This window comes from Macrotis lagotis, chromosome X (assembly GCF_037893015.1).
Source record: "Macrotis lagotis isolate mMagLag1 chromosome X, bilby.v1.9.chrom.fasta, whole genome shotgun sequence".
Lineage (NCBI taxonomy): Eukaryota > Metazoa > Chordata > Mammalia > Peramelemorphia > Peramelidae > Macrotis > Macrotis lagotis.
This window is the reverse complement of record NC_133666.1, coordinates 331,765,082-331,793,051: the sequence shown is the minus strand read 5'-3', so window position 1 is coordinate 331,793,051 and position 27,970 is coordinate 331,765,082. Positions and strand designations below refer to the sequence as shown.

Genomic DNA, 27,970 nt, shown 5'->3' with positions numbered 1-27,970 from the left:
AATATTTTAGTGCCAGTTTCAAAGTTATTGATTATATTTGTAATTCTAGCCTTTAATTTAGTTTGGAAATAATGAGTTGATACAGAGAAAGAAACCATAATTTTCCTTTTTTTCAAAAGCTGGTAGTTAAAATTATAACTAAGCTGTAGTTGACCTGAAATCATTCTGGAAAATACTTAAAAGGTATTTATAAAATGGCCTCATTTCTTTCCTTTTTTTGTATGTGTGATCAGTACTCTTTTTTTTTAACAAAAACAGAACATTTCAGATTTATGTAGTGATTATTTTATTTGAAGTATTATTATCGCCTTTTCTTACAGGGTAGTGGACTTCCTGCTGAAAGCCATCATGCGCACAATGTGGTTTGTTGGTGGATTTCACTGGGTGACTGTAAAAGGCCAACAGGCCTTACCAACTGATGCGGCAATCCTGACTCTAGCCCCACATTCCTCCTACTTTGATGCCATTCCTGTAACGATGACCATGTCCTCCATTGTGATGAAGGCAGAAAGCAGAGACATCCCTATATGGGGAAGTAAGTCACTCAGTTCATGTTTGTATCAAGACATTCATGCTTAATTTAATAGTATAAATATAACACACACACACACACACATATATATATATATATATATAATTATTTTCTTATATCTGTTAATTGTTTGCTTTTTTGAGTAATAATTTCATTTTAAAGTTATTTTCATCATTAAATATATTATTATATTTCACTTTATTTTTTTAGGAAGATTTTACAATTTTTCCCCATTCTTGCTTTCCTCCCCCACCCCCCACAGGAGGCATTCTGTTCGTCTTTACATTGTTTCCATGTTATACATTGATCTCAGGTTAATGTGATGAGAGACAAATCTTATCCTCAAGGAAGAAAAATAAAGTATAAGAGATAGCAAAATTACATAATAAGATAGCAGGGTTTTTTCCCTAAACTGAAGGTAATAGTCTTTGTTCAAACTCCACAATTCTTTCTCTGAATACAGATAGTATTCTCCATCGCAGATAGCCCAAAATTCTCCTTGATTGTTGCACTGATGGAATGAGCAAGTCCATCAAGGTTGATCATCATCCCCATGTGGCTGTTATAGTTAGGATTCTTAATCAGTGATCTCTGAACTTGTTTTTTTTTTATTATTAGCATTTTATTTGTTTTCCAATTATATACAATAGTAGTATTTACCTATCATTTTTTGTAAGGTTTTGAATTTTACAATTCCCCCCCCTCCCTTCCCTCCCCCCCACAGAAGGCTGTCTGATAGTCTCTACATTGTTTCCATGCTATACATTGCTCTAAATTGAATGTGTTATATAAGAGTAAACATAACCCATCCCCCTCTGCCAAGAAGATGAGAAACCTCAAGAAGAGAGAGAGAGAGAGAGAGAGAGAGAGAGAGAGAGAGAGAAATGTACTTCAGTCTGTGTTTAGATTCCAGTGGCTCTGTCTCTGGTATGAATCTTCTTTATCATAAGTCCACCAGAGAAGTTGCTTCAATATTTTTCCCACAGTTGCTATTACTAGCTGTACCTCCACTCTATTCCTCCCCACTCTCATTTATTCTATTCTCTCTCTCTCTCTCCTTTCATCCTGGCCCTATCCAAAAGTGTATTGTATCTGAGTGCCCTCTCCTTCAATATTCCCTCTCTTCTATCATCTATTTCCCCTTCCCTCCCCCTATTCTCCTTTATCCCATCCCTTTCTTCTCATTTTTCAGTAGTTTAAGATAGATTTCCTCACCCTAAAAAGAATGTATATTATCTCCTCTCTTAGCCATTTCTGATGAGAATGAAGGCTCACTCATTCCCCCCTTGCCTTCTCCCTTTCCACCCCATTGAAAAAGCTTTTTCTTGACTCTTACGTTAAATTTCTTAGCTTCTTCTTCATCTCCTTTCCCTTCCTCCCAGTACTTTCCTTTGTCATCCATTGACTCCATCTTTTTACTATATTATAACATTATATTCCTCTCCTTCCTGTGTCCTGTCTATATATGCTCCTTCTAATAAGAAACTTCATATGAGTTATCAATATCTTCTTCCCATGCAGGAATACAAATGGTTCATTATCATTAAGTTCCTCATAGTTAGTCCTTCTCTTCCACCCCCCTCTATGGTTCACTGTACTTAGAGATCAAACTTTCTGTTCAGCTCTGCTTGTTTCAATAGGAAAGTTTGAAAGTCCCCTGTTTCATTGAAAGTCCATCTTTCCCCTGAAAGAGGATGTTCAGTTTTTCTGGATAGTTGATTCTTGGTTCTAAAGCAAGATCTTTTACCTTCTGGAATATCATATAACAATCCCTACGAGCCTTTAATATAGTTACTGCCAGATCCCGTGTAATCCTGACCATGGAGACTCAGTAGTTGAATTGTTTGTTTCTGGCAGCTTTTAGAATTTTCTCTTGGATTTGGGAGTTTTAGAATTTGGCTATAATATTCCTAGAAGATTTTTAGGAGGTGATTGGTAAATTCTCTCAATTTCTATTTTACCCTCTGCTCCTAGGATCTCAGAGCAATTTTGCTGTATTATTTCTTGAAAAATGAAGTCTAGACTCTTTTTCTGATCATGGCTTTCAGTAGCCCAATAATTTTAAAATTATTCTGGATCTGTTTTAGAGATTGATTGTTCTTCCAATGAGATAGTTCTCATTTTCTCCTAATTTTTGACTTTTTTTGGAAGCGTTTTATTTCTTCCTGATTTCTTGCAAAGTTATCAGCTGCCTTTAGTTCTATTTTGCATTTGAAGAAGTTATTTTCTTCAGAAAACTTTTTTATCTCCTTTTCCAACTTCCAATGCCTTACTTTTAAAGGCATTCTTCTCCTCCTCCTTTACCTTTTGTTTTGCTTTTTTTTCCAATAGGTCTAAACTGGTTTTTAACATTATTTTCTTCAGTATTTTTTTTTGTATATCTTTCACCAAGCTGTTGATTTGGTTTTCATGATTTTTCTATATTGCTCTCATTTCTCCTCCCAATTTTTCCTCCACCTCCCTTAATTGCTTTTCAAATTCTTTTTTGAGCTCATCCATAATCTGTTTTGGATACAGAAGCTTCGATTTTGTCATCATCTGAGTATGTGTTTTGATCTTCCATAAGACTAAAGTAATTCTCTATAGTCGGATTCTTCTTTTTCTGTTGTTTTGCCATTTCCTCAGCCCAAGACAACACTTCCAAGCTTTGGGGTTTTTTTTTTGGGGGGGGGGGCACTCCACTGGGACCTTTATTCCTCCAAGGTCTTATGCTCTCTTGCCTGTGCTTTGATATGTAGATGACCACCTCACTTCCCTCTGCCCTGGAGCTGTAAGGAGGGATCCTGCTTGGCTAGTATGGAAGCCCAAACTGCAACCTGGATCTGAGTGTAGGCAAACAGCAGAGTCCTACCCCAAGGGAGAGCAGAGAAATTTCTGCAGTCTTCCCTGACCCCCTTACTGTCATTGGGGGTGCAGGCTACTTTCTCCAGATTCTCACTGCAGATTCTGTGGCTGGTGCTCCTTACTCCACATTCATTCTGGTTTAGCAAATTCTCTCACCGCCTCTTCAAGCTGTTGCCAGTGATCTCTGTGCTGTGCTGTGCTTCAGCCACGACTTTTTTCCAACCCCCCCCCCCCCCCCCCCGTCCTGGTGAAACACACCTTTCCCATGGAACTTCTAAGTTACCTTGGACTGGAAAAATGTATCACTCAGTCTTTCTGTGGGTTCTGCCCCTCTAAGTTTTGGCTAGAGTCATAATTTGTTGACTTTTGGAGTTTTGGGGGGGGGAAGGAGTTCCTGGAAAATGCTGCCTTCACGTGTCCATCATGGCTCCACCTGTGAACTTCTAGATATGTTATTTTGTTGGTGAAATTCCCTATGGTAATGAAATCACAAAGCTGTTATATATTTGTATAAGTGGTCTTACTACTAATATTTTTTACTGCCAGACTCCAAATTCTCATAGTATTCTATTCATGTGTTTATGTATATTACAGAATTATTTTTCAAGGGCAACTAGGTGATGTAGATGTAGTACCAGCCCTGGAGTCAGGAGGATCTGAGTTCAAATGTGATCTCAGACATCTATTACTTATTTGTGTGACTTAACCCCATTGCCTTGCCAAAAAACAGCCCCTAAAAAATAAATTTAAAAAAAAGGAATGGCTTAAAGGGGGGAAAGGTGTATTTTGGAATTAATTTTCAGTTTAAAAAAAAAAGACCCTGAAACAATTATTTTAATGAGTATCTACCTGAAAGCAATTTGACTCAAACATAAAACACCAGTCATAAAATTTAGAACTATATAGTATGGGAAATTAAAACTGAGATCCTTTCTTAAAGAACAAACTGTAATAAGTATCAATATTCAGATTTGAATTCAGATTATTTAGACTTCAAATGCAAAGGTTTTTCAACTGTTTCACAGGTTTTTCTTCATTTTGTATTAGCAAAATGACTAAAACTAATGTACAGTATATTACCTTATCAGATTGCTTGGGAAGATGAGGAAGGAAAGAGAAAAATCTATAACTGAAAATCTAAAAAAAAGAATGTCATAAACTATCTTTATATGTATTGAAAATAAAAAATATGTTAAAAAAGCACTGGAAACAAAATAAGTCTACAGTTTTGGAGTATTTTCACTTTTGCTGGAGAAACTTCTAAGTAGCAGATTGATGGTCAGAATTATACTGACCCAAATTCTTACCTTCTAAGTATCTGACTGCTGTTTAAATTTGGAAAAAAAAATAACAGGAATTTTAAAGATTTTTTTTTGAAGAATATAATGAAGTGACCATGCAAAAATAATCTTCACCTACAATTTTTCTTTCTTTTGCTATGAGTCAGTTAGTGGGGAAAGTAATGTAAAGTGAATAAAGGACATTTTATTGAGAGCTGTTAAAAAACTGTTTCAGGTGACTATCATTTTATCTGTCTCATGTGTCTATAACCCTTAAATCTATATAGTCTATCCTAATCCCTCCCTTGCACTCTAACCTTAACATAACAGCTGCCTGCTTAGCCCAAATGTCCCATCAGCATTTATAATTTCATATTTCCAAAATGGAATTCATCATTTCTTTTTTCCAAATTCCCTGTTTTTATTCAGGGCACCATCATTCTTCCAATCCTCCAGTAACATCCTTGGTTTTCTCTTTTCCCTCACTGTCTATATTCAGTCAGCTGTTAAGTCTTACTATTTATTATAGTCCTTCTACCATACCAGTCAACCCAGGCTAAAAAGACACAATTTGTACATGTCATTTTATATCACCCATCCAAAGTCTTACTTAGTTTCAATTCTAGGGTCTATAAATGAATGCATGTTACAATTTCTTATAGTTTTATTTTAGAGATAATTTAGGTCAATAGGTCAATAGACATGAGAGATATCTTTAAGTTCATCTTGCCCAAACTCTTCATTTTTGTAAGTAAGAAAATTAAGACCTAGAAAGGTTAAGTGACATATCCAAGGTTACCCAAGTGTTAAGTCTTCTGACTTTAAATACTGTGCTTTTATCACTACATTACAAATAACATAAGAAAGTCTTTCAATTTAGCGAATTAATTTTTATGGCCTTCAAGTTATCCAACTTTGAGGAAGGTATAGGATTAAACAGATTGTTTTTTTTCCCACAGACAATTTAATTTTACTAATGCATTTCCTTTTCTCTTTTTTCTTTTTTCTTGCATTTTCTTTTCAAAAAATATATGAGATAAAGATGTTTTCTAAAGGTTATTTTGTCACCTGTTAAACTGCAAATCTTAAAAACCTGAACCATTTGATGAAACAAATTGAAGGATAGAAACTTCAAATATCTAGGGGGTGGGAAAAAAAAGATATGAACACAAGTGAAAATGTTTTTAATGACTTGGCTTTCTTCATCTCTGTATTGGCTTTCCTTTTTATGTTGCTAAAAAGAAATGCTTTTAAGATTCTTTAGAGATCTATCACTCTCTTTGCTATTCAGTTCTTAGTGTATATATTGATCAATAGCACAATGGTAGTAATAATCCTGTCTCATTAATGAGATTTTTTTGATTCAACTTTAAAAATTCAATGAACTTTATAGTTCATAAAAATGAACTTTCAAATCCTATTTCCAAATGGAGTGGTGATTTCCCACTCACAAAAAGTAGTTTGATAGCATTTTGACTGTATTTTTGACCCAAGTTTTTAAATATACTACATAAATAGTGATCAAAGAGGAAAAATACAGAGCTGTTATCTTGTTTCATAGAATTCTATAAAATATTATGAATCTTATGAGCTCTCTTTGTTGTTTCTTTCCACTACTCAGAAAAATATCAGTCATGAACAGTCCAGTCTTGAGATTGGTTCAGATGGATAGTGGAGACACTGTTTAATTGCTTGTCATTCTGATTTCAGTGCTATTAAAGTTCTTAATTCAAAACAGTTCAAGACAATTAGGATTCAAGATGGAGATCAAGTTTGTTCAATGCCAAAATTGACTATTTTACAGCCAGTAAAATTGTAAAATGAAGAGTAAGTAGGAAGAGCAATGCATGAGGTAAGAAGAGGTGGATTGATGGTGGGAAAGCAAGAAATGCACATTAGGGAAAAAAGAAAGAAAGAAAAAGGAACGAAGAAAAGAAAGAGAGAAATAAGGGAAACAATAAATTTCATTACCTTCTGAACAAGTTTTATTAAGTATTGATGGTTTTGAAGCACTCAGAAAAGATACACTTAAAAATGTGGAATTCTTTGATCAAATTGTCATCATATCTTAAAGTTAACTGATGTTATTCAAAGATTCACTTTTCTGACTAATGGAATTTTCTGCTTAATAGAGGGTTTTTATTCAATGCCCTGGATTGTCTTTCTGAGGCTGCCCATTCTAGAATTTAAGGACTTTACTTCATCATATACCTGAAACTCTTTCATGTTTCCTTTTCTTAGTGGTCGATCATATCATTATGATTAAAAATTCAACCTTTTTAAATTAGAATGTCAGAGCTTAAAGGTCATCTTATGCAGTTGACTCATTCTATAATTGATGACCCTATGGACCAAAGAGACTAAAAAATTTACCCCAGATAATATGATGAGTCAGAGGAAAAGCCAGTAATTAAAACTTAGTTTTCTTAACTCAAAGTCCAGCATTCTATTCAATTTAGTATCTTTTCAATCCAGGCACCAAACTATTATGTAATAGTTTACTTTTTTAAAAAACATGGTGCTTTGCAGTTTATAAAGTGTTTTACATACATTATATTATTTGAGCTTCACTACAGTCCTGTTAGGAAGATAATAACAGTGTGACTTCACTGAACCTTATTTTCACCATGACCTAAATAGGGATAAATGACTTCCGCAAAGTCATCCAGCTATAGAATTTTTTTTAGGTTTTTGCAAGGCAAATGAGGTTAAGTGGCTTTCCCAAGGCCACACAGCTAGGTAATTATTAAGTGTCTGAGACCGGATTTGAACCCAGGTACTCTTGACTCCAGGGCCGGTGCTTTATCCACTGTGCCACCTAGCTGCCCCCAGCTATAGAATTTTTTTTAGAAACTTTAGAAAAATGCATCTTAACAACTAAATAATTAAAAGACTGTGCTAACCTTTAGCTAAATAGAAAAAAATTTATGTTAACTTGAATACTATTTATTACCTCTGTTGCCTGGGCAAACTATTTGACATCTTTAGGCTTTGGTTTCCAGTAAAGTGAAGAAATTGGACTAGATGATTGCTAAAATCACTTCTAGCTCTAAATCCCATGATGCTATATTGACCTGAGCTCAGTAATTTAAAAAAATCTAATTCAGAAGACTTTGGAAGACCTTGAGAAGGAAGAGGAAGTCAAAATTTCAGTTTCCTCAGAAATATAAAGATCTAAAACTGATTCTGAAAAGCTCACATGGAAATATTTGTTATGGTCAAGGTTAAAGTATCCAGTATTCCCCTGTCCTCCTTTATGGCCTTTTGAGTGTACAAATGATATTAATAAAAGTCTCCTTTAATGTCATTTCTAAAACTTTTTTTTCTCAAGTATTTTGGCAACACACAGCATTTTTTTCTTCTGACTAGGGACTTCCTGGCTTCAAGTTAACTAAAGCACCAACCATTTTAAAATGACAATTATTAAAAGTCAATATTACCTGCAACCCTAGGTATTATTATTAAATACTGTTATCTATATTAAAGAGGCCTAACTATATGGAATTAAATGTGTTCATTTTTTGACCCATGTGAAAGACATGCACAATAATATAATTATGGTCATTCAGAATGAAGTCATAAATTTTCTCTGAAAATAGATCATAATTCATAACTTTAGTAAGTGCTGAAAAATACACATCACAGATCTTGTTGGATTTAATATGGAAAGCTTCACCATCAATAATAGACTCATAGATAATGAAGAGAAATTGAAGTTTAACTTCCCACCCCAATGGAGATTTATTCTCTTTCTGATCATTTCCAGTAATGTGAACTTATTCTTTTCATACAGCAGCCTATTCTATTTTTGAATATCTCCAATTGCTAGACTCTTTTGAATCCAATTTTATCTGCCTAAAATGTTTACTCATTGGTTGTATTTCGATTCTCTGTTAGATGAATGGAATAAATGTATTATTTCATTTACATAATGTTTATTTTTTAAATAATGTTTTCCTTTTCCCCCAATTTCATGTAAAAAAACACTTAACATTCACTGTGGTGGATTTTCTTAAGTTCCCTCCCTTCATCCCATTTCCCCTACCTCAGCAATCCAATATAGGTTACACATATGCAATCGTTTTACAAAATATTTCATATATTTAAATTTAGCAATAACACTACCTCCAAATTTTCTTTCCTCAAGACTAAGCATTTCCTCTTTGTCCAGACATCCTTATATTGTGTGTTTTCCCTGTTTATTATGTATCCTCAGGGTAGACTCCTATATAGATCATTATAATTTGAATATGTGGTTATATAGAAAGCTCTAGATTATGCTGGAGTTTGGGGGCAGATGTGCCACTGATGACTCACTAATTTTATAGTAAACTAAACCCCTGGTTATTTCTGATATCCTATCATTGTTTTATTTCCCTTAAGCCAGCCATTCACTTGAAAAATGATAAGCAAGGGTGGCTAGGTGGCGTAGTGAATAAAGCACCGGCCTTAGAGTCAGGAGTACCTGGGTTCAAATCTGGTCTCAGACACTTAATAATTACCTAGCTGTGTGGCCTTGGGCAAGCCACTTAACCCCATTTGCCTTGCAAAAACCTAAAAAAAATGATGAGCACCTATTGCATGCCAGTCATGTCACAGTGTTGGACCTTACAGAAAAGTCAGGCTGAAACAGGTCACACCTGCCATTGCTTAATTTCATTTATATCAGTTCTAATCATAATTTCTAACCTGTTGAATCTTTTTGAACTTCAGTTTTGACACCTATGTATTATATCTCTTCCAGCTTTGCCATCTGTGAATTTTGATAAGCCTTATATACCTTCACTCTGATCAAACTAAAGTTTCCTCTCCTGCATTCTTGCAGTGATAAAGCTGATATATTGTTCTATCTCACTTTAATTTTGATACTGTAATTGTCTGGAAAGCATGGAATCCTAGCTCATGCTAGAATTTGGGGGCAGTCTAATAACTCCATTACAAAAGAAAATAAAGTGTTGGGTTTTTTGTGATGATTTTTAAAGTCATGCTTTCGCTTACTATGATCACTTTGTTCCTTAAATGGTAGTGAATTTTGCTTAATAGTAAATTTTAGAATTTTGCTGAGTGGTGGACCTCAAATTTTTTGGTCTGTAATTCTCAGAATTCACTTTTTAGAAAATTAAGTCATTGGCCCATTCCTGGTTTTCTAACACTTCCATCATTCTATATGATTTCTCAACAGTAAGTAATAGTAAATCACAGCTGCCAGTTCTTTTATTATGCTAGGATGTGTTTCATTTATACTTAGAGCTTTGAACTCTGTTTACTGCAAAATAGCCAGCTAGAAAGAGTTGAGTTCAAATTCCATTCATGCTACTTTCTAGCTTCATACTCTGGGAAAATTCTTTATAATGGGAGCAAAAATAACTATCTTGCAGGATTTTGATGGAAATAATGCATATAGAACATCTTGCAAACTTTAAAACAGCTAAATGATACTAACTTCTAGGCTAAGTTGTTGATGGGTAAATTTCCTAGGAAAACTTTTAATTAGAGTTTGTAAAGACACTCGGTGCATTGGATAGATTATTGGGTCTTCAGTTAGGAAGACCTGATTTAAAATCTATTCTCAGACATTACCTGTGAGACCTGAAGCAAGTTACTTTAACTTCTGTTTGCCTCAGTTTCCTCAACTGCAAAATGGGAATAATAAAAGCACCCAACTCACAAAGTTGTTGTGAGGATCAAAAGAGATAATATTTTTTAAATGTTTAACACTTTACACAAGTTAACACAAAGTTTAATACTTTATATAGTATTAAGTTCATTTTCCCAAACCTGTGCCTATTTCAGTTATTTAGTGAATCCCTTAAACATCTGGATAAGATTACTTACATTTAAAGAAAACTGAATATTTTGACAAAGTATCTGAAAAGCTACTTTGAGCTATTTAGGGAAGAAACATGTATTGGCCTGTTTTTTCTTTCAAAATAAATTATTTGCAATTTTAGGATGCATGGTATGTTTATTTAATAATATATTTGTAATACTCTTGTTAAATAAATTAGATTATTTTTAGTTACTCACTTATAATTTAAGTCATTTTTGTGGTTCCTTCCTAAAATAAAAATATCTGGTACTGTTTCTGACATATAACATATGCTTAATAAGCACGTATTAATTGTTTAACTGTAAGACAAGAATTCATTTCCACAAACATTTTATTCACTAAATGTGAGGCAGTGTCAGAGAAAGATAAAACAATGTCACCCCTCAAGAGCTTTATTCTACTTGCTGGTGCCTTCAGGAGCACTGTTTTATACAACTTTTTCTCTCCACAATATTTTGCATAGTTCTTTACACATAGGCAGTGACAAATTGATTTTTTTAAATGGATTCCTACTATAGACATAAGAGATTATGTCTATTTGCTTGTTCTTTCATACTGTCTATAATAGTCTTGATCTTCGTAATGTTACAGAAAATACAGATATCTATATATCTAAAATAAAGATTGTAATATAGATAATCACTACATAGCAATCTACTGGTTAGTTCACAACTTTTAAATGATTTTCAAAAATCATATTCTCCAATTTTAGAAACTGAAATGATGGGAATGTCATTATATTTTATGATCTCACAGAGGTTTGTAACAATATTTTCACTGCTGTTATTGGTTCTTTTTTTAAGCTCACTTCTAAGTATTCCTATGAGCTTTCTACTCATGACTGTCAGTATTTCCCTCTGTAGATGATTACTCTTAGGAATATTCTTCCAGTATATTTTATTCTTGTAATTATCCTTTCATGAGTAATTAAAAATGCTCATATATAATTAATTTATTACAATGAATGTTTTTAGTGCTGCTAATATGCACACTTTTAGGATATTTATTTTAGGATATTTATATCTCTGTTTTACTCTGCCCCAATAGGCAAGCATCAACATAAACATTGTTTTTAATTTTTTTTTTAGATTTTTCAAGGCAAGGGGTTAAGTGGCTTGCCCAAGGCCACACAGCTAGGTAATTATTAAATGTCTGAGGTTGGATTTGAACCCAGGTACTCCTGACTCCAAGGCCGGTGCTCTATCTACTGCGCCACCTAGCTGCCCAACATAAACATTTAACTCTTATCTCCTTAACTCTTCAGTCTTAGTCCATTTGTAGTCACTTTATTGAATGTGTTTCTTTTGTGATCCTCTATGAATTTTTAGAATTTTTATTTTTCTTAATTTTTAGATCAGTGACAAAGTAATCCACCATCTCCAATAAGTTCCCCAAATGGTACATTGCTCTTCATAATTCATATAACTTCTTTGCAGCTCTCATAAAATATATACGACCAGTATTTGTGTCCCGATCTGACCAGGATTCTCGAAGGAAAACTGTTGAAGAAATAAAAAGACGTGCACAGTCTAATGGCAAGTGGCCACAGGTAACCTAGCATTTTGTTCATATTTTGAAGGACATTGTCCCTGAAAAGTGTTAAAATTGAAATGTGAACAGCATTTCCTTTATAGATACCTGTTAGTTGTGAAACCACTTCAGTTCTATAGGTTTCAATTCAATGTTTTTGGATTGAACAAATTTTAGAAGCATCTGTATTAGAGTTTAGCAAATCAGCTCTTTGATATTAGCAGCATGAGTATTCCCTCTACTGAGGCAGATCATAACCTTTCTACATCTTAATAAATGAGTTTTGTGAGTTATTATGACAAAAATATTATTTGGTGGCCAGGTTATTTTTTGTTTGTTTTTTGTGTAATTTGTTAACTGCTTTTTGAGAAAATTCTAGATGATGAGTTCTATACATACCTTCTGCAATGGTAACATGGATTCCAAACATCTTTATTTTTTTCTTGTTATGGCTAACTGAAACCCTTAGGTTATTTTCAGTTTTGAAATTAGATTCTGTGCTTAATTTCTAGGGTAATACAAACTGATATAATTTAAGAAAAATTACATTTAGGTTTGTCTTAGTTGAGATGTTGCAACTTTTAATGATACTGTTATTTAGCATAAACGTGTGTGAACATCCATGCACTAGGATTTATATTGTGCCTTTTTATTCCTTTTAACTGGATCATATTAAAATGTTGCAAAATGTTTGGATGATGGAATAATTTGAAAAGTCTTCATCAGTATTATTTTATTATATTCTAAAGTATATATTTTATAATACAAAATTTAATTTTTATTCCAAGATAATGATATTCCCAGAAGGAACTTGTACTAACAGGACCTGCCTCATTACCTTCAAGCCTGGTAGGCATTACTTTCTTTTTTGAAATAGTAGTTTTTCTCTTTTGCAAAGATTGCATCTGTTCTCAAATGTTGGGTCTTATAGTATCATGTTCTTTAGGTTTTTTATATCAAATATTATACAATTTAAAAGAATTATTTTACAATATGATTTAATAAATGAAAATATATTATGACAGTTATTTAATCATCTTAGATATATTACTAATTACTTATTACTATTGAACTACATGTTAAAATTTGTTTTAGGAATTGCATCTTGTGTAAACAGCTGAGAAAGATAAGATTGTGTTTGTGTGTGTATATATAGGATTATTGAATTTTAAAATTTCTTTTTATTGTAGTTATATGGAGCAGAGAGCCTATTTAAAGCTATATTATTTTTGTCATTTTTTAAATCAAAGTTAGATCTTGGTGTTTGCAATAGGATTCTGATTTGGTCTTACTAATCCATAATTCAGTACTTACTGTTTGATATTAGTAGAGCACTTTTAGATCTAAAATGTAAAGAAGTATGAATTACTATGATGTAATATTACTTGACATAGCATTGTATAAATAGTAGTCTATTTATATATGAATTAAGATTCCATTGAGTTTTTACTAGATACCCACACAACTCATTGTACTATAAATTCAACCTATTATTATTAAGACATTTTAAAAGCCAGTGTTATGTGTAAACCACAAGCCTTTACCGTTCTAAATATTTTTCATGCTGAACCATAGAAATAAAACCCTTTGAGTTAAATTGTTTACAGTTGATTGTAGCACATTATCACAAGCAGATAGTTTTACAAAGACCACATGCATATATATATATATGTTATATATATATATATATGTTTATATCTGAAGTGACAAGTACAACACTCACATATATCATATTTTATACACACACACACACACATTCATCACAGAGAAATCATTTTCTTAAGGGCCTGAGTTTTCTCTTTGATAAAATGAGAGGCTTGCATTAGATGATCTTTAAAATTTCAATCTAATATAACTACACATAAAGACTTGTCTCATGTTCTTGTGGCTGTAAGAAAGAAGAGTTTGCCTACTGTTTCAAGCTAATTAGTTTAGTCTATGAACAAATCACTTCCACAGAAGTATGTCTCACTGACATCATTGAAGTGTAGTGTTTTAAGTGTTCACTAAACAGTAGAAATATTTCTTTCATCTGGTCTTCATAGTTTACTTATTATCATATTTATATCTACTTTTGCTCAAATATGAATAATTTAAAATATGTCACTCTGGTCCCTCTTAGTCCACAAAACAATTTTAATTGCCCACACTAGCTAAAATTTATTGCTTGAACTGTCTGGGATTAAGCTACTAGAAGCATTTAAATAAACATTCAAAGCAATTGTAATTACTGAAAAAAAAGAAGACCTATGGGCACCACTGAAACTAATATTTTGTAATAACCTATATGTTAAGCTTTGATTTAGTTATGTGCGGAAAAACAGGAAGAAGTAATACTTATGATATTAATAACTAAAAAGGAAATTGAGATAATCTTTTAAAAATTCCTAGTTGTAAAACCTATATATAGAATATTTGTAACTTAAAAAATTTAAGTTAAGTTTGGATTTTAAAAGAAAGTCTTATAGGAAGAAAAAATTACAGCATATGAGCAAGAGAAGGGAAAACTTTTTGTTGTCTATATTCCTTGTTGGACATAAAGGTAGTATCTAGTGTTTTGTTATTCTAGCTGCAGTAGAGTAAAATAGATAGCATTCTAGACTCGGAGTCAGGAAAATCTGGATATGAAAGTTGCTTCAAAGGCTTGCTAGCTGTGTGTCCCTGAGCAAGTCATCCAACCTTTCACAAGGATTTTTCTTAATGAAATACAAGTACCTACCCTTTCACTGTTACTTCATGGGGCTATTGTGAGACCCAAATGTGATGATGTATATAAAGTTCTTTTTAAATAAAATTCTAAGTATATCAGCTATTAATGAATTTAATTTAGGCAACCTAGGGATGGGTGTAGATACTGAGTCTGTGACAATTCAAACACTAAGTTCTTAATTGCACTTATTGAAGCACCTTCTAAATGCTGAGGATTCAAAGACAAAAAAGAAATCACTTAAGTGGTGGAGTCTTTATAAGCAATTCTGAACATCATCCACTAAAAATCGAGTAGCATTCTATTTTTTAAAATTTAAATCTTATTTCTTCCAATTTCATGTAAAGATAGTTTTCAACTTTCATTTTTTGTAGGATTTTGATTTCTACATTTTTCTGCCTCTCTTCTTCCCCTGCCCCCTCCCTATGACAGTGAATAATCTAATATAAGCTATGCATGTACAGTCAGATTGAGCATAATTCCATGTTAGTCATGTTCTGAAAGAAGAATTATAACAAAAGGGAAAAAACTATGAAAAGAAAAAAATAGAGCAAATTTTTAAAAAATGTAACTAGTATGCTTTGGTCTGCATTCAGAATCTATAGTTTTTTTCTCTGGATGTGGATGAAGTAACATTCTATTTTAAGTCAATAAGAAGACAAGCCAGTTGATTAAGAAGCTTTGTTATGTTGTAAGCTAAATTCAAGAGCATTGACTTTGTAGTGATTTATTTTAAAGTATTTTTAATTTGTTCATATTTTCTTATAAAGTACCAATGCAGGAGCATGGTATATAAAATCCACATTCAAGAATGCAGGTCAGAGAGGAAAGAAGAAATGCCTAGCCTAGATGTTCTCTTTAAAGGGGAGATCCAAGGAGAAACCAACTGATCAGAGGAAGGAGCTAAAGGGACAGATGGTACTTACAAAATAAAAAAATCCAGAGGTATAGTGAAACTTAATTGTGAAGAAGTTTCTGAGAAAGTCTAGAAAGTTAAGAGTAGAGCCTAGAGTAGAATGTAAGTAGAAGAATAATATCCTTGAGGGCAGGAACTGTTTCACTTTTGACTATGTTTCCATCATCTAACAAAGAACCCTAGATGTAGTAGAAGTTTACTAAATGCTTGTTGAATAAATTAGGTTGTTACAGATTTGAATGGGTTGGGGTATCAAGGAATTCTTTGTGGGAAATAAGTAAATTTCAGTTGACTTTTTAAAATGAGCAGAAATAAAAATGAAAAGGTGGTATGTGATATGATTAGGCAATAGATCAGATTGACTGAAAGATAGAGGATAATAGATTAATAATAGTAACTAGGATTTAATTGGTGCTTTGTTTTGCAAAACACCATAAATGTTATCTCATATTTATCCCCCAACAACCCTATGAAGTAGATATTATTATTTCCATTTTACAAATGAGGAAATGGAAGCAGGTAGGGGGTAAGTGACTTCCCTTGAGTCATTTTGAACTCTGCTCTTTTTGACTCCAGGTTCAGCAACTCTAACCACTGTGCCTTTTCACTGTCTCTCTTATGAAATGAAGACTGCAGGAAATTTTGAATGCTAGGCAAAGATATCTGAACTTCACTTGGGAGGCAGTAGGGCCCCATGTTATATTTCTGAGCAGAGATGTGACATGACTATAACTTTTAAGAATACTATTCTAGGAGTGATATCATGAAACGTGAATTAAAGTAGGAGGTGAAGTAAGGAGACCCATTAAAAGACCACAGCAGTGGTCTAATGGGTAAAATCACTGAAATGGTAGCATTGAGAACAAAAAGTAAGCCATGACTGTCAGAGATATTATAGAAGTGGAATCAATAAGATTTGTCAGCTGATTCCATATGAGCAATGATTCAAAGGAAGAATCAAAGATAATTCAAAAACTAAGAAATGAGAGATTTAACAAATGGTGATATTTTAGAAAGAAACAAGTTTGGTATTGCTAAGCTTGTTTTGGGAATGTGTTGAATTTGATTTGGCAGTGGTTCATTCAGGTGGAAGCAACTGTAGAGGTGGGGTTTTGAGCTCAGAAAAGAAGTTGGGCTAGGAGATAAAGCTTTGGGTGTCATCTAATTCGAGGTGGTTACTAAAGATATCAGAGTGAATGAAGTCACCAAAGGAGAAGGAATAAGAAAGAAGAAAATGAAGCAGGGATCCAGAAGGCAAAGAAGAAAAAATGCTGGAAGGGGCCATAAGAATTCATCTTGTTTAACTCCCTCCATTTTACAGGTTATTAAAAATTAAAGTCCTGGGAGGCTAAGTGACTCATACACAGGTATAACATATACGTATATATATGTAGAGAAAACACACACACACACACACACACACACACACACACACACACACACACAAGTGTTCTGATTCTTTCCACTATACCATGCTGCCCAGAACAGTGGATTGGGTGATATGATGAATAATATAAGGACATGGGGGCAGCTAGGTGGCGCAGTGGATAAAGCACTGGCCCTGGGGTCAGGAGTACCTGGGTTCAAATCCGGTCTCAGACACTTAATTACCTAGCTGTGTGGCCTTGGGCAAGCCACTTAACCCCATTTGCCTTGCAAAAATAAAAACAACCTAAAAAGAAATAATATAAGGATACGTGGATCTGGACATAAGGAAGAGCTTATTAGAATAATATTGAGAGACTGAATATATTGTTTGCACCTATGGCAATGTTAGTGGGTCATTAAAATTAAGGAGTCAGTCGAGGCAGTTAGTGTGACATGTTTTGTAGGTATAATTTTGCTAGTTACACACTTGTCAAGTTAATATGTCTGATTTTATAATAGAATTTGAAATTGTTTTAGACAGTGCTTTTGAAATCTCTACCTCCCCAAGAATCGTTAGTTTTCCCTTAAATTTTAATCTTCTAGACTCAGGGTTGGAGAACAAAAGAGTTGAAATGGACAACCATTCAAATGGGGATAAAGGGAAGAGGCAAATTTGTTCCCAGAAATAACACTAAGTGTGTGTGTGTGTGTATATATATATATATATATATATATATATATATAGAGAGAGAGAGAGAGAGAGAGAGAGAGAGAGAGAGAGAGAGATTCATTTAATTTCATAGAAGCTTCTTCACTATGAATGTCTCTTTTGTGAAAACATTTTAATTTGTAATATTGTTGGTGTAAGACAGTATCAATATTTAATGGAATAAAGAGGAAAGTAAAAGCTTGTTTTTAGGAGCTTACTATTTGATTGGAGAGACAGGATCAAAACAATATATGGACATAAAAGACAAAAGGAAATTCTGCCTTCCAGAATTTCAAGCCTGAGCAGAGGCCACAATTCTCATTCAGAGGGATGGATTATATGAACAAGGAAAAAATTTTGCTGTCATTCTTTTGACATGCCACTCTGATCAAGACTTAATGAGTCTCATATCACATGTGGATGATCTTAAATACTAAGTCATGCATATAGACAAATGAGATTGTTTTTTTTTTACTTTTTTGTTTTTATATATAATAAAGTCAGAGACTAATGACAATAAGAGTTACATAAATGTGTTTCTGGATCTAGGTGGAATTACTTTGTCTAAGCTTCTTATAAGGAGTGAATTATTTGAACGCTTTCAAAGGAGGAAAATAATGTGTTTTGAAGGAGGTGATATTAAGGAAGACTTTTCAGGAGGTGCCATGTATATGATGTCTAAAAGGAGGAAATAACTGATGACATTCAGTGACCAGTTGCTTTGGTTGGACAGGAAGAGATTATATCAATAAATAGGGATACCATTATTCATTACTGTCCAACACACCTCTACAAGAATTTGGGAGTCCAGAGCATAAAAAGGACCTTACATTACTGTAATTGATAGTAGTAAAATTTCATGTGCTTGTGCCATCAACTTACAATTTTTGCCAATTTGAAATACACATTTAAACCCTGAGGTACCAACTCATATTCATCATATTGTCTAAAATGACAGAAAAGAAAAATTACAAATACTGGAGGGGATGTGAGAAAACAGGTATACTAATGCATTGTTGGTAAAGCTATGATATAGTCCAGCCACACTGGAAAGAATTGGAACTATGCCCAAAGGGCTATAAAACAGTGCACACTCTTTGACTTAGCTTTATCTCTACTAGGTCTGTACCACAAAGAGATAAAATGAAAAGGAAAGGAACTTGTGTACAAAATTACTTATAACCATTCTTTTCATGGTGGCAAGGACTTAGCAATTGAAGGGATGCCCATAAAGTGGGGAATGACTGAACAAATTGTGGTATATGATTGTGATGGAATAATGTTTATTTTATAAGAAATTCCAAGCAGGATGCTTTTTTAAAAAAACTGAGAAGACTAACACAAATTGATGCAAGCAAAGTAAACAGAACCTGGGGAATAACCCACACAATACCAGCAGTATTGTAATGATGATCAACTCAGAATAAAATGCTGTTTACATCCTGATAGAGGATTGATGAATAAAAACTGTCAAGTTTTCCCCCCTTTATTTTTCTTGTTATTGTTTTTCAGAACTTAGCTAATACAGAATGATATTTTGCATGGGCATCATATTTCTTGTCTTAATGGGTGAGGGATAAATGAAGAGAGAGAGAATCTGGTAATTAATATATAAATATTTTTTAAAAAGATAAGTTTAGGGAATGTGAATGGGATGCACAAACTCTGTTAAATGTTATAATTTAATAAGCTATGAATATCTATCATTAAAATCAAAACTATCTCTCCTTTGTCATATTCTGGCATACTATTTTTTGGCTTCATCCAAGTCAGTGATTAACAAATTCACTTTATTACATTAATGATCACTAATATTTTTATAGAACATCAAAATTTGCACAATATTTTATAGATATTATGTTACTTGTTCCTCACACCAATGTTATAATATTTACACTGAAGGTATCATCTCCATTTTAAAGATGAGACTGAATCTCAGAAAGATTAACTCAATCAGCCAGCATTATATAGATAGCACACAATACAGAGGCAAAAATTTGAAATCAGGTTTCTCCTAACTCCAATATCAGCATTCTTCCACTAAGCCCAACTAACTGCCTACATTTGAATTTGTATTTAGCTACTTCAGAAAGTAACTTCTTTGAAAAATTAAAAAAAAATAATAAAGTCCTAACACAGTGAGATATAAAGTAGACTATTTCAAAAAGTTGCATGGATAGTTTCTTCTGAGATGTTGGAGGATAAATCCTTTTAAAGGTATGCACTGAACAGATGACCTCCCTATTCCAATATGCTCTTGAAATATACCCTTCTCCTCTTTTTTTCCTCACCCAATTTCCTTATTTCCTTGTACATGTACTAATCTTCTAAGTTCCTGTTCAAGATTCTCTCCTCTAGAAAGTTTGTCTTTTCTTTGAAATTTTATGTAACATATTGTCCATACCATTGGATACCTCCTTCTCTCCCCAAAGTTATGTCCCAGAGCCTCTTCTTTTTCTTAAACACTTCTTTTAGTTATCTTATCAGCTGCCATTGATCTCCATGCATATGATTCCCCATTTATTAAGCAATGTTTGTTAGGTTAGGGCCACTCTATTCCAGGAATTATACTAGACCCTCAAGATATAGTGACAAAAGTGAAATAGTTACTGCCCTCAATTAGCATAAACTCTTTTAGGGAGACAACAGATACAAACATAAATATACAAATCTCACTTCTATAAGTGGACCATTCCACAGACTTCTAAATAAAATGATTTTTATGTAATATTAGTTTGCATGTACACATCTATTGCACTTAGCCTATGTATAACAAAAACATATAAAATAATCTTTATACAAGTTAAAATGCATATATACTAAATATTGTACTATGATAATAAACAGAATTATGAAATTAAAGGAAAGTTAATGATAAAGTATAAACATGTATAGTAAGGTTAACATTGGTCTGTAGTATATTGTCCCTTCCCTACCCAGTGCACCTAACCTTTTTCACTGATGATTGACTGAACAACCTTTTTTTTTTTAATGAAGTCTTGATAGCTATCTGGACAGTGACACTCTTCAATATTTAATATTCTCACAAGTATTATTACCCTCAACTAGTCTTAGAACTTTTAAAAATCTTGAATTATTAGGATTTACCTTTTCATACAAGAAAACAATTCACTCAAATGATGAAATGCTTCTGCTGGCTGTTTTCTTGTGAACATTTTTGTTTGACCGTGAGTTTTAAAACTTCCCTTTCTTCTGCAATCTTTGGAGCTAGCAGCTCAATCAGATCCTCATTCAACAGTTCTTCTCCAAGAGACTCAACAACCTTTCATCATCATTTTCATCTACTTCTAGCAGTCTTATTACTTACTTCTTCAAGCATTTCATCTTTGTCAAATACACAAAAAATCAGGAAGGAATTGTGGGCACAAGTTTTCCCAAACTCTCTTCATACATTATTCTGTTACATATTCCCATACCTTTCATAACTCTTTATATAAACTCAAATTTGTATAATGCAAAGTTATGTAAATCAAGAACTGTCTATATACAAAATTCATAAAAGGTAATTTGAGGAAGGAGATCATAAAGCACTATGGGAAGTAGGAAAGCCTTCATGTACCAAATGTGGCTTCAGCAGAATCATAAAGGTGAAAAGAGAATTCTAAGAGAAATCAGTGAGGAGAGAGCATTCCAGATATGGGGGGACTATTTATACAAAAACCCAGAAATGAGAGGTGTGTAGTATTACTGATAAGATGGTGTGAGAAAAGTCTGATTTGGCTAGACTTGAGAGTACAGGAAGGGCAGTAATAATAAGAATGAAAAGACAGATCAGTACTGGGTTGTGAATGGCTTTAGATAAATCAATGAGATAGTAGATCCTCAAATTAATAGGAAGCTACTTTTTATTAAGTAGGGGAATGACATAATTAGACCTGTGCTTTTGGAACATTGTTTTGACAGCTAAGTAGAGGATTTAATTGAAGTGGGGAAAAGATGTAAGAGAAGGAGATAAATAAGGAGGTTATTATAGTAATCTAAGCCTGAACCATAAAAGCTCCAGTTGGAAATCTGTAGCAAAATAATCTGAAGACTCCTCAAAACAAGCATTTGCAAAAGAAAAAGTCATTTTGCCCATAAAGCTGTCTTTGATCTAACATTCTATCTTTTGAAATCCTTCTAGTTGACCAGATTTGGAGTGTTGTTATCAACCTCAATTTTTCTCCCTGCCCCAGTAAGTCATTTGGCAACTCTTATTGATTCTATTCATATAACACCTCACATCCATTTCCTTATTTCTGTTCTCACAACCAACATCACTCTAATTTAGGGTTTCATTACTTGTCAATTACATTTTTTTCAGCAACTACTAGGATATTATTTTGACTTTGAGTCTTTTCCTTGACTAATCCATCCACCACACAGCTGTGACAAATCTCTTCAAAAAATAAATCTGATCATGTCAGTCCCTGCTTAAAAGCCTTCGGTGGTTCCCTGTTACCTGTAGGATGAAATATAGTCAGGTCAGAATGCTATTAAATCCCTTCACAACTCATCTAACTATTCTGTAGAGCAATTTGGAACTATGCCCAAAAGGCAATCAAACTGTTCATAGCCTTTAATCCAACAATTTCTGTATTGGCCTGTATTCCAGAGAGATCATAAAAAAGGGAAAAGACCCACATGTGCAAGAGTATTCTTAACAGCTCCATTCATGGTGGCAAAATATTGGAAAATGAGAGGATGCTTCTTAATTGGGGAATGGCTGAGCAAGTTGTGGTTATGAATTGCTGAAGCAATTTTGTCTCGTCACTAAACTGTGTATGATTTTCAACCCAGACTACTTCTAGGCGCATATATATATGTATGTATACATACATACATATATATGTGTGTGTGTGTGTGTGTGTGTATATATATATATACATATATATATATATATATATCCCAACCATATAAAAGAAAGAGAAAAGGAACCTATATGTACAAAAATATATATTCCCAACCAGATGAAAGAAAGAGAAAAAAACCTGTATGTACAAAAATGTATATCTCAAAAAAAATCAGGAAACTAAAAGGATATTCACAAATTGAGGAATGACTGAACAAAATACGCATATTGATGTAATACTATATTATTGTTTTAAAATAAATGTTGAAATTTTAGAGAAAACTGAAGATCTATATGAACTTGAATTGGGAGAAAAAATTACAAGTGCCAGTTTATAATGAAAATCTTTAAAAAGACTAAAACTGATCATAGCAATAATAAACCACAGTGCTGGAGAATCAAAGATGAAGCATACTAGCCCCTATCAGGGGACCATGGACTTAAAATACAGAATAAGAAATAAAATTTGGGGGGCAGCAAGGTGGTACAGTGGTTGGAGCACTGGCCCTGGAGTCAGGAGAATCTGAGTTTAAATCTGGCTCCAGACACTTAATACTTACTTAGCTGTGTGATCTTGGGCAAGTCACTTAACCCCATTGCCTTGCCAAAAAAAAAAAGAAAAAGAAAAAATTTTGAACTAGTCAATGTGGGAATTTATTTTGCTTCACTATTTGTATTTTTTATGAGGGTTTTCTTTTTCCTTCTTTTTTATTATTCTTAATGGTTGCTGAAGTGGAAGGAGACGATAAGTGCTTATTAATTGGAAAAGCAAAAAAGAATAATTTACTTTGAAAACTTACTATTATGAAAGCATACTATTATGACTGCAAACATTGCTAAAATAAGAATGCTTTTTCTTTATGAGCTCATTTACTTCATTGAGAAACACTTGTTATATCTCCCAGGAATGACAATTTATAGAAATTTCATTTAATTCCTTCAGCTTTGCCTTTAACTGTTCATTCTTGATCAATTCTCTATTCTCATTTAAAAATCTATGTATCTATATTTGTTTTTTGAATGTAATAATGGCTTCTTATAACATAATTTGAATAACAGAGTTGAACTAAAAATGCAGCTGACCTTTTTTGACAGGCTAATCTGTGAACTGTTGAAATTTAAGCCTGTTACATAGAATAAAATTGGAGGGATGTTTCTAGGCACAAGAGCCTTCATCCTCAGGAATGTAGTATACGGTAGCCTCATCATCAAAATAATTTTGTCTTCCTGACATATTGAGATAATTTCGATCTGCACTGAAATGTAATAATTTGAGATGAATATATGAAAAGGGAACAGGATCTCAAATTATTTTCTACAGTCAGCCACATCTTTACAGTTGTAATTGACTTCAAGGGGCAAAGAAATAAGGAGCTTGTGTAGTTAATATTTTTTGTTTACAAAAAGTCATGTCTGATTTTCATTGCTCATAATCATAGCAAAATGCAGTCTCATAAAGTCTCCTCTAACAATGTTTCTAACATGTATGTGTTACTATCACATAAAATGCCTTGATAGATGCAGCCCACAAAGAGAATTTTGTTCAACAATCCTTTGTTTATTAGTGTCAACTGAGGCATAAAATAGAAATGGACACCTGCCAGAGCTATTCACCATTTTTGCAGAGTGTAAATGACAGGGGTTTTCTTTCAATGCTGTGGTCTTCCAGATGCCCTATATGTAGATCATATTATGTTGATTGCATCAGAGCATTGTGGGGCTTATTCCTTGAGATCCACAATTATTGAAGAAAAATCAACCTAACAATCCATAAAGGAAAAGTTAAATGACTGAAAAGTGCCTTTTCAAACTAGGACATTTAGATGAATGATGATTATATCCCATAAATAAGTAAAAGGAAAAGAAGTTCTTAATTGTATTTGTGAAATTTATAGCTTTTCATTATTCCAAAACTTTTCCTCAGTGCAAAAATCTGTTTTTTTCAATGCAGATATTCTTTCAGTAATGCTGAAATCAAATAATGCCACAATTTCTGAGTATCCCAAGTTGCAAGTAACAGCATAATCCAGTTGCAGCCTACATTCAAAAAATTAGATAGGGGACTGTTACTGAGGAAAAGAAAACAGATGGGCTGTGTGATAAAAAGTAAGGAAAATAAATGCCAAATAAATTTTGTCTGACTGCTGGATTGGTATCCTAGAGGGAGGCCATCAGCATAGCAGTGGCTCCTCTGGGGTGATCTGCTGAAGTATCTGTCATTACATGGATGAGAATTGCCCACAGTTAGCATGAGTGAGTTGTAATCTGTACCAATTGAATTGATAGTCTATTAAAATAGTGAAGTATATGTTTCCTTAAAGAAATCATTGTTCAGTAGCAATTCTAGCAACTACATGTACACTTAAAATTTAAAAGCATGTATTTAAAGAAAATAATTGTCTAATAAAAAAAAGTAATCTAATAGGATAGTAAATTCAGTTGCCTGTTTTTTGTTTTGTTTTGTTTAAGCTCTATAGGATCTTGTATTTTGGAAGATGCTGAATATTTCAGATATGCTTTGCTTCTTGGCAAAAAATATTGCCAATACTCCTTAACACACTCTAGTAAACATAACATATTATTCCTTTGAGAGCAATCTCCATTTCAAGAAAGCTTGATACTGAAAAATTTACTAGGTGTAGTTCTCCTAGTGTCCTCATGGTAATCATTGGTTATCTATTTAATCTGAAGGATAAATGAATAAAAGGGAGGTAGGGGGAAAAAAAGAAGGGAATAAATGTATTAACCACTTGCTATGGGTCTTCCTTTGCTTAGCAGTGGGGATACAAAATTGAATGCAAAGACATCTTGATCTGCCATCAAGAATTTTATATTCTGATAGTGGGGAAAGCACATTTAGAAGAGCATGGCCAGAAAGAGAGTTATTTTGGATTGGAAAGTTATAGAGATGTGCATGAAAATAGAATGTTATGCCCTTTCCAGTAGCAATGAGAAAATTTATTTGATTGTGGTTACAGAAGTAAAAGTATATTTATTATATTTTATGTAATTGAAAATTTTATTCTGAGAATATATTCACAAGCTTCACCAGAATGGCAAAGGACTTTATGATACTCTTTTGTTGTAAACCTGTGAATCCCATATATTATCCTAAGACATTTTTTCATAGGGAAAAATAAGTAATTTTCACTATTTTGCATATAAGGAAACTGAATCTTATTGAAGTCAAAGGTTTTTTCCATAGTTACTTTGTGAATAAGTTCTAAAAATGGATTGATTGGAACCCAGGTCTTTTGTCAGACAATGAGACTAAGAACCTTAAATTTAAAATGAAAAAGGGCTCAGTACTTTATAGTCATACCTTCTCTTAAAATTTGTTTTTAAAGTAAAACTCCATAAATAACATCTTGTTTTCTCACTGAGTTGACTTTTAAAAAGAAAGAAGCTCCTAAGGGTCAAGAAAAAAGAGCATGGACTAGAGCATCTGATTTGAATTTGGAAGATCTGAGTTTGTGCTGGCTGTCTACTACTTAGTAGTAGTAGTAGTGCAAGATATTTAACCTTTCATTTTGCAACCTGTAAAACAGAGAGTGTGATGCCTGCCCTAATGACCTCACAGAATTTTTTTGAATGTCGAATACAGTGTTCATGAAGGTTTTTACTTTTTAATGAACTGAGTCACCTTGTAAATGTAAAGTATTATAAATATTGATAATATAACTAAAGTCTGGCTCAGTGATTTCATAGAAAAGTTATACTTGCAGAAAAAAATTGCAATAGAATCTCACATTATTATAATAATAATAATAATAATAATCAAAGTGTTGGCAGTTAGTGTGGTTTTTTTTTCAGTTAAAAGCCCTCTCTTGTTTGTTCCCTCTGCCATTTATGGGGGACATGGAAAAGGTGAGGATATGTAAGCTCCCCAAAGATTACCAGTTATCAACTAGTCAATTTATTATTCTACAAAGTATTTCTCGTTTACTATTATCTGCATTAGATCAGGGTTGTGCTGGAGACAAGTGGTACTAGTATTGAAACAAACTGATTTCACAATTTTATTAAATGTCATTAAAATTCCATTGAGTAAATTTTCTTAAAGCAAAGTTTACCTGTATCTTGTCTTTCTTTTTCTGGGACTAACTACTATTCTGTTTAAGAAAATCCCAAAGCTGTATATTGTCCTAATGCTTTTCTTTCGCATAGATGATTGAGAGTTGGCTAGTAAAGAAGTTCACAACTTTTCACATCCAGATTCCAAAATGGAACATTTTACTTTTTTGCAACTTAAACTATTACTTTAGAAAGATAAGAATCCGGGCGGCTAGGTGGCTCGGTGGATAAAGTACCAGCCCTGGAGTCAGGAGTTCCTGGGTTCAGATCAGGTCTCAGACACTTAATACTTACCTAGCTGTGTGGCCTTGGGCAAGCCACTTAACCCCATTTGCCTTGCAAAAAAAAAAAAAAAAAAAGATAAGAATCAAAATCACAAAGTAAATAAAATCCAGCTTTTCTAGATTAATAGAAAACATTCTTTTGAATAATTAGAAAGTATCATTTATTATGATTTTACAAAATGTCTTTCTGATGATTGTGCCCCAATCCCTAAAGCCTTTCTCCCATTAGCAGTGTCCCTTAGGATCACATCTGGGTTCTTCACTTTTGTTCCTCCATGCTCACCCTGGATGCTTTTTTAATCAGCTGCTGCCAGTGGAGGCTATTTATCAGTCAATAAATATTTTCTGAAATGCTTGCATTATCCCTGACTACCAGAAATGCAAGTACAAAGAATGAAACAGTCCCTATTCATGATAATCTTACATTTTAATGGGAGAAATATCAAGTACAATATATACATAAATGTATCTATGTAGATGCATAGATATATAGAAGGTAGTTTTAAAGTAACCACATTAGGTTTTAGGAATTTAAGGAAATTTTCATGCAAAAGATGTTGCCTGAATTGCATCTTAAAGGAAGCTTGGAAATCTTATATCTTTTTTTCAATGTAAACAAGATACAAACGGATTCAATATAAACAAAAATCAACTTGCTAGGGCAGGAGAAAAAGCTTTTCAATTGGTTGATGGAGAAGAAATGTTTTCAAGGCCTTCTGAGGGAAGACGAGGCATCAAAGTTGGGGACCTAGAACTTAGGGAATGTATTCCTGAGTTTGGGGAGTATATACCTGGGACTTGGAGGTGAACCCTTGAGGAATTTTCCCAGGTACTTATATGATTGCACTTGGAACTTGAAGATGAACTCCAGGCCCTTGACAGCATAGAGCTAAAGTGACAGTGTATAGAAGACGATCAGTGAAAAACTAGGGAGTGGGAAGGAGTGTTTTGAGTGAAGAACCAAAAGAAAGCCAGTTTGACTGGAGTGAAGAGTAGAGCAAGTAATATCCAGGGAGGTTAGAAATCAAGTTGGAGTCAAGTTGT

The 27,970-nt window shown here is 33.2% G+C and overlaps 1 protein-coding gene across 1 annotated transcript in view; it reads left to right on the top strand.

Moving 5' to 3' along the window:
• The window catches only part of LPCAT1 (lysophosphatidylcholine acyltransferase 1), a 152,275-nt gene that overhangs the window by 65,733 nt on the left and 58,572 nt on the right, over positions 1–27,970 (top strand). The window contains exons 3-5 of the mRNA XM_074205258.1: positions 321–535; positions 11,923–12,035; positions 12,805–12,865. Coding sequence (XP_074061359.1) covers positions 321–535; positions 11,923–12,035; positions 12,805–12,865 — 389 coding nt within the window. The remainder of the gene's footprint in view (positions 1–320; positions 536–11,922; positions 12,036–12,804; positions 12,866–27,970) is intronic.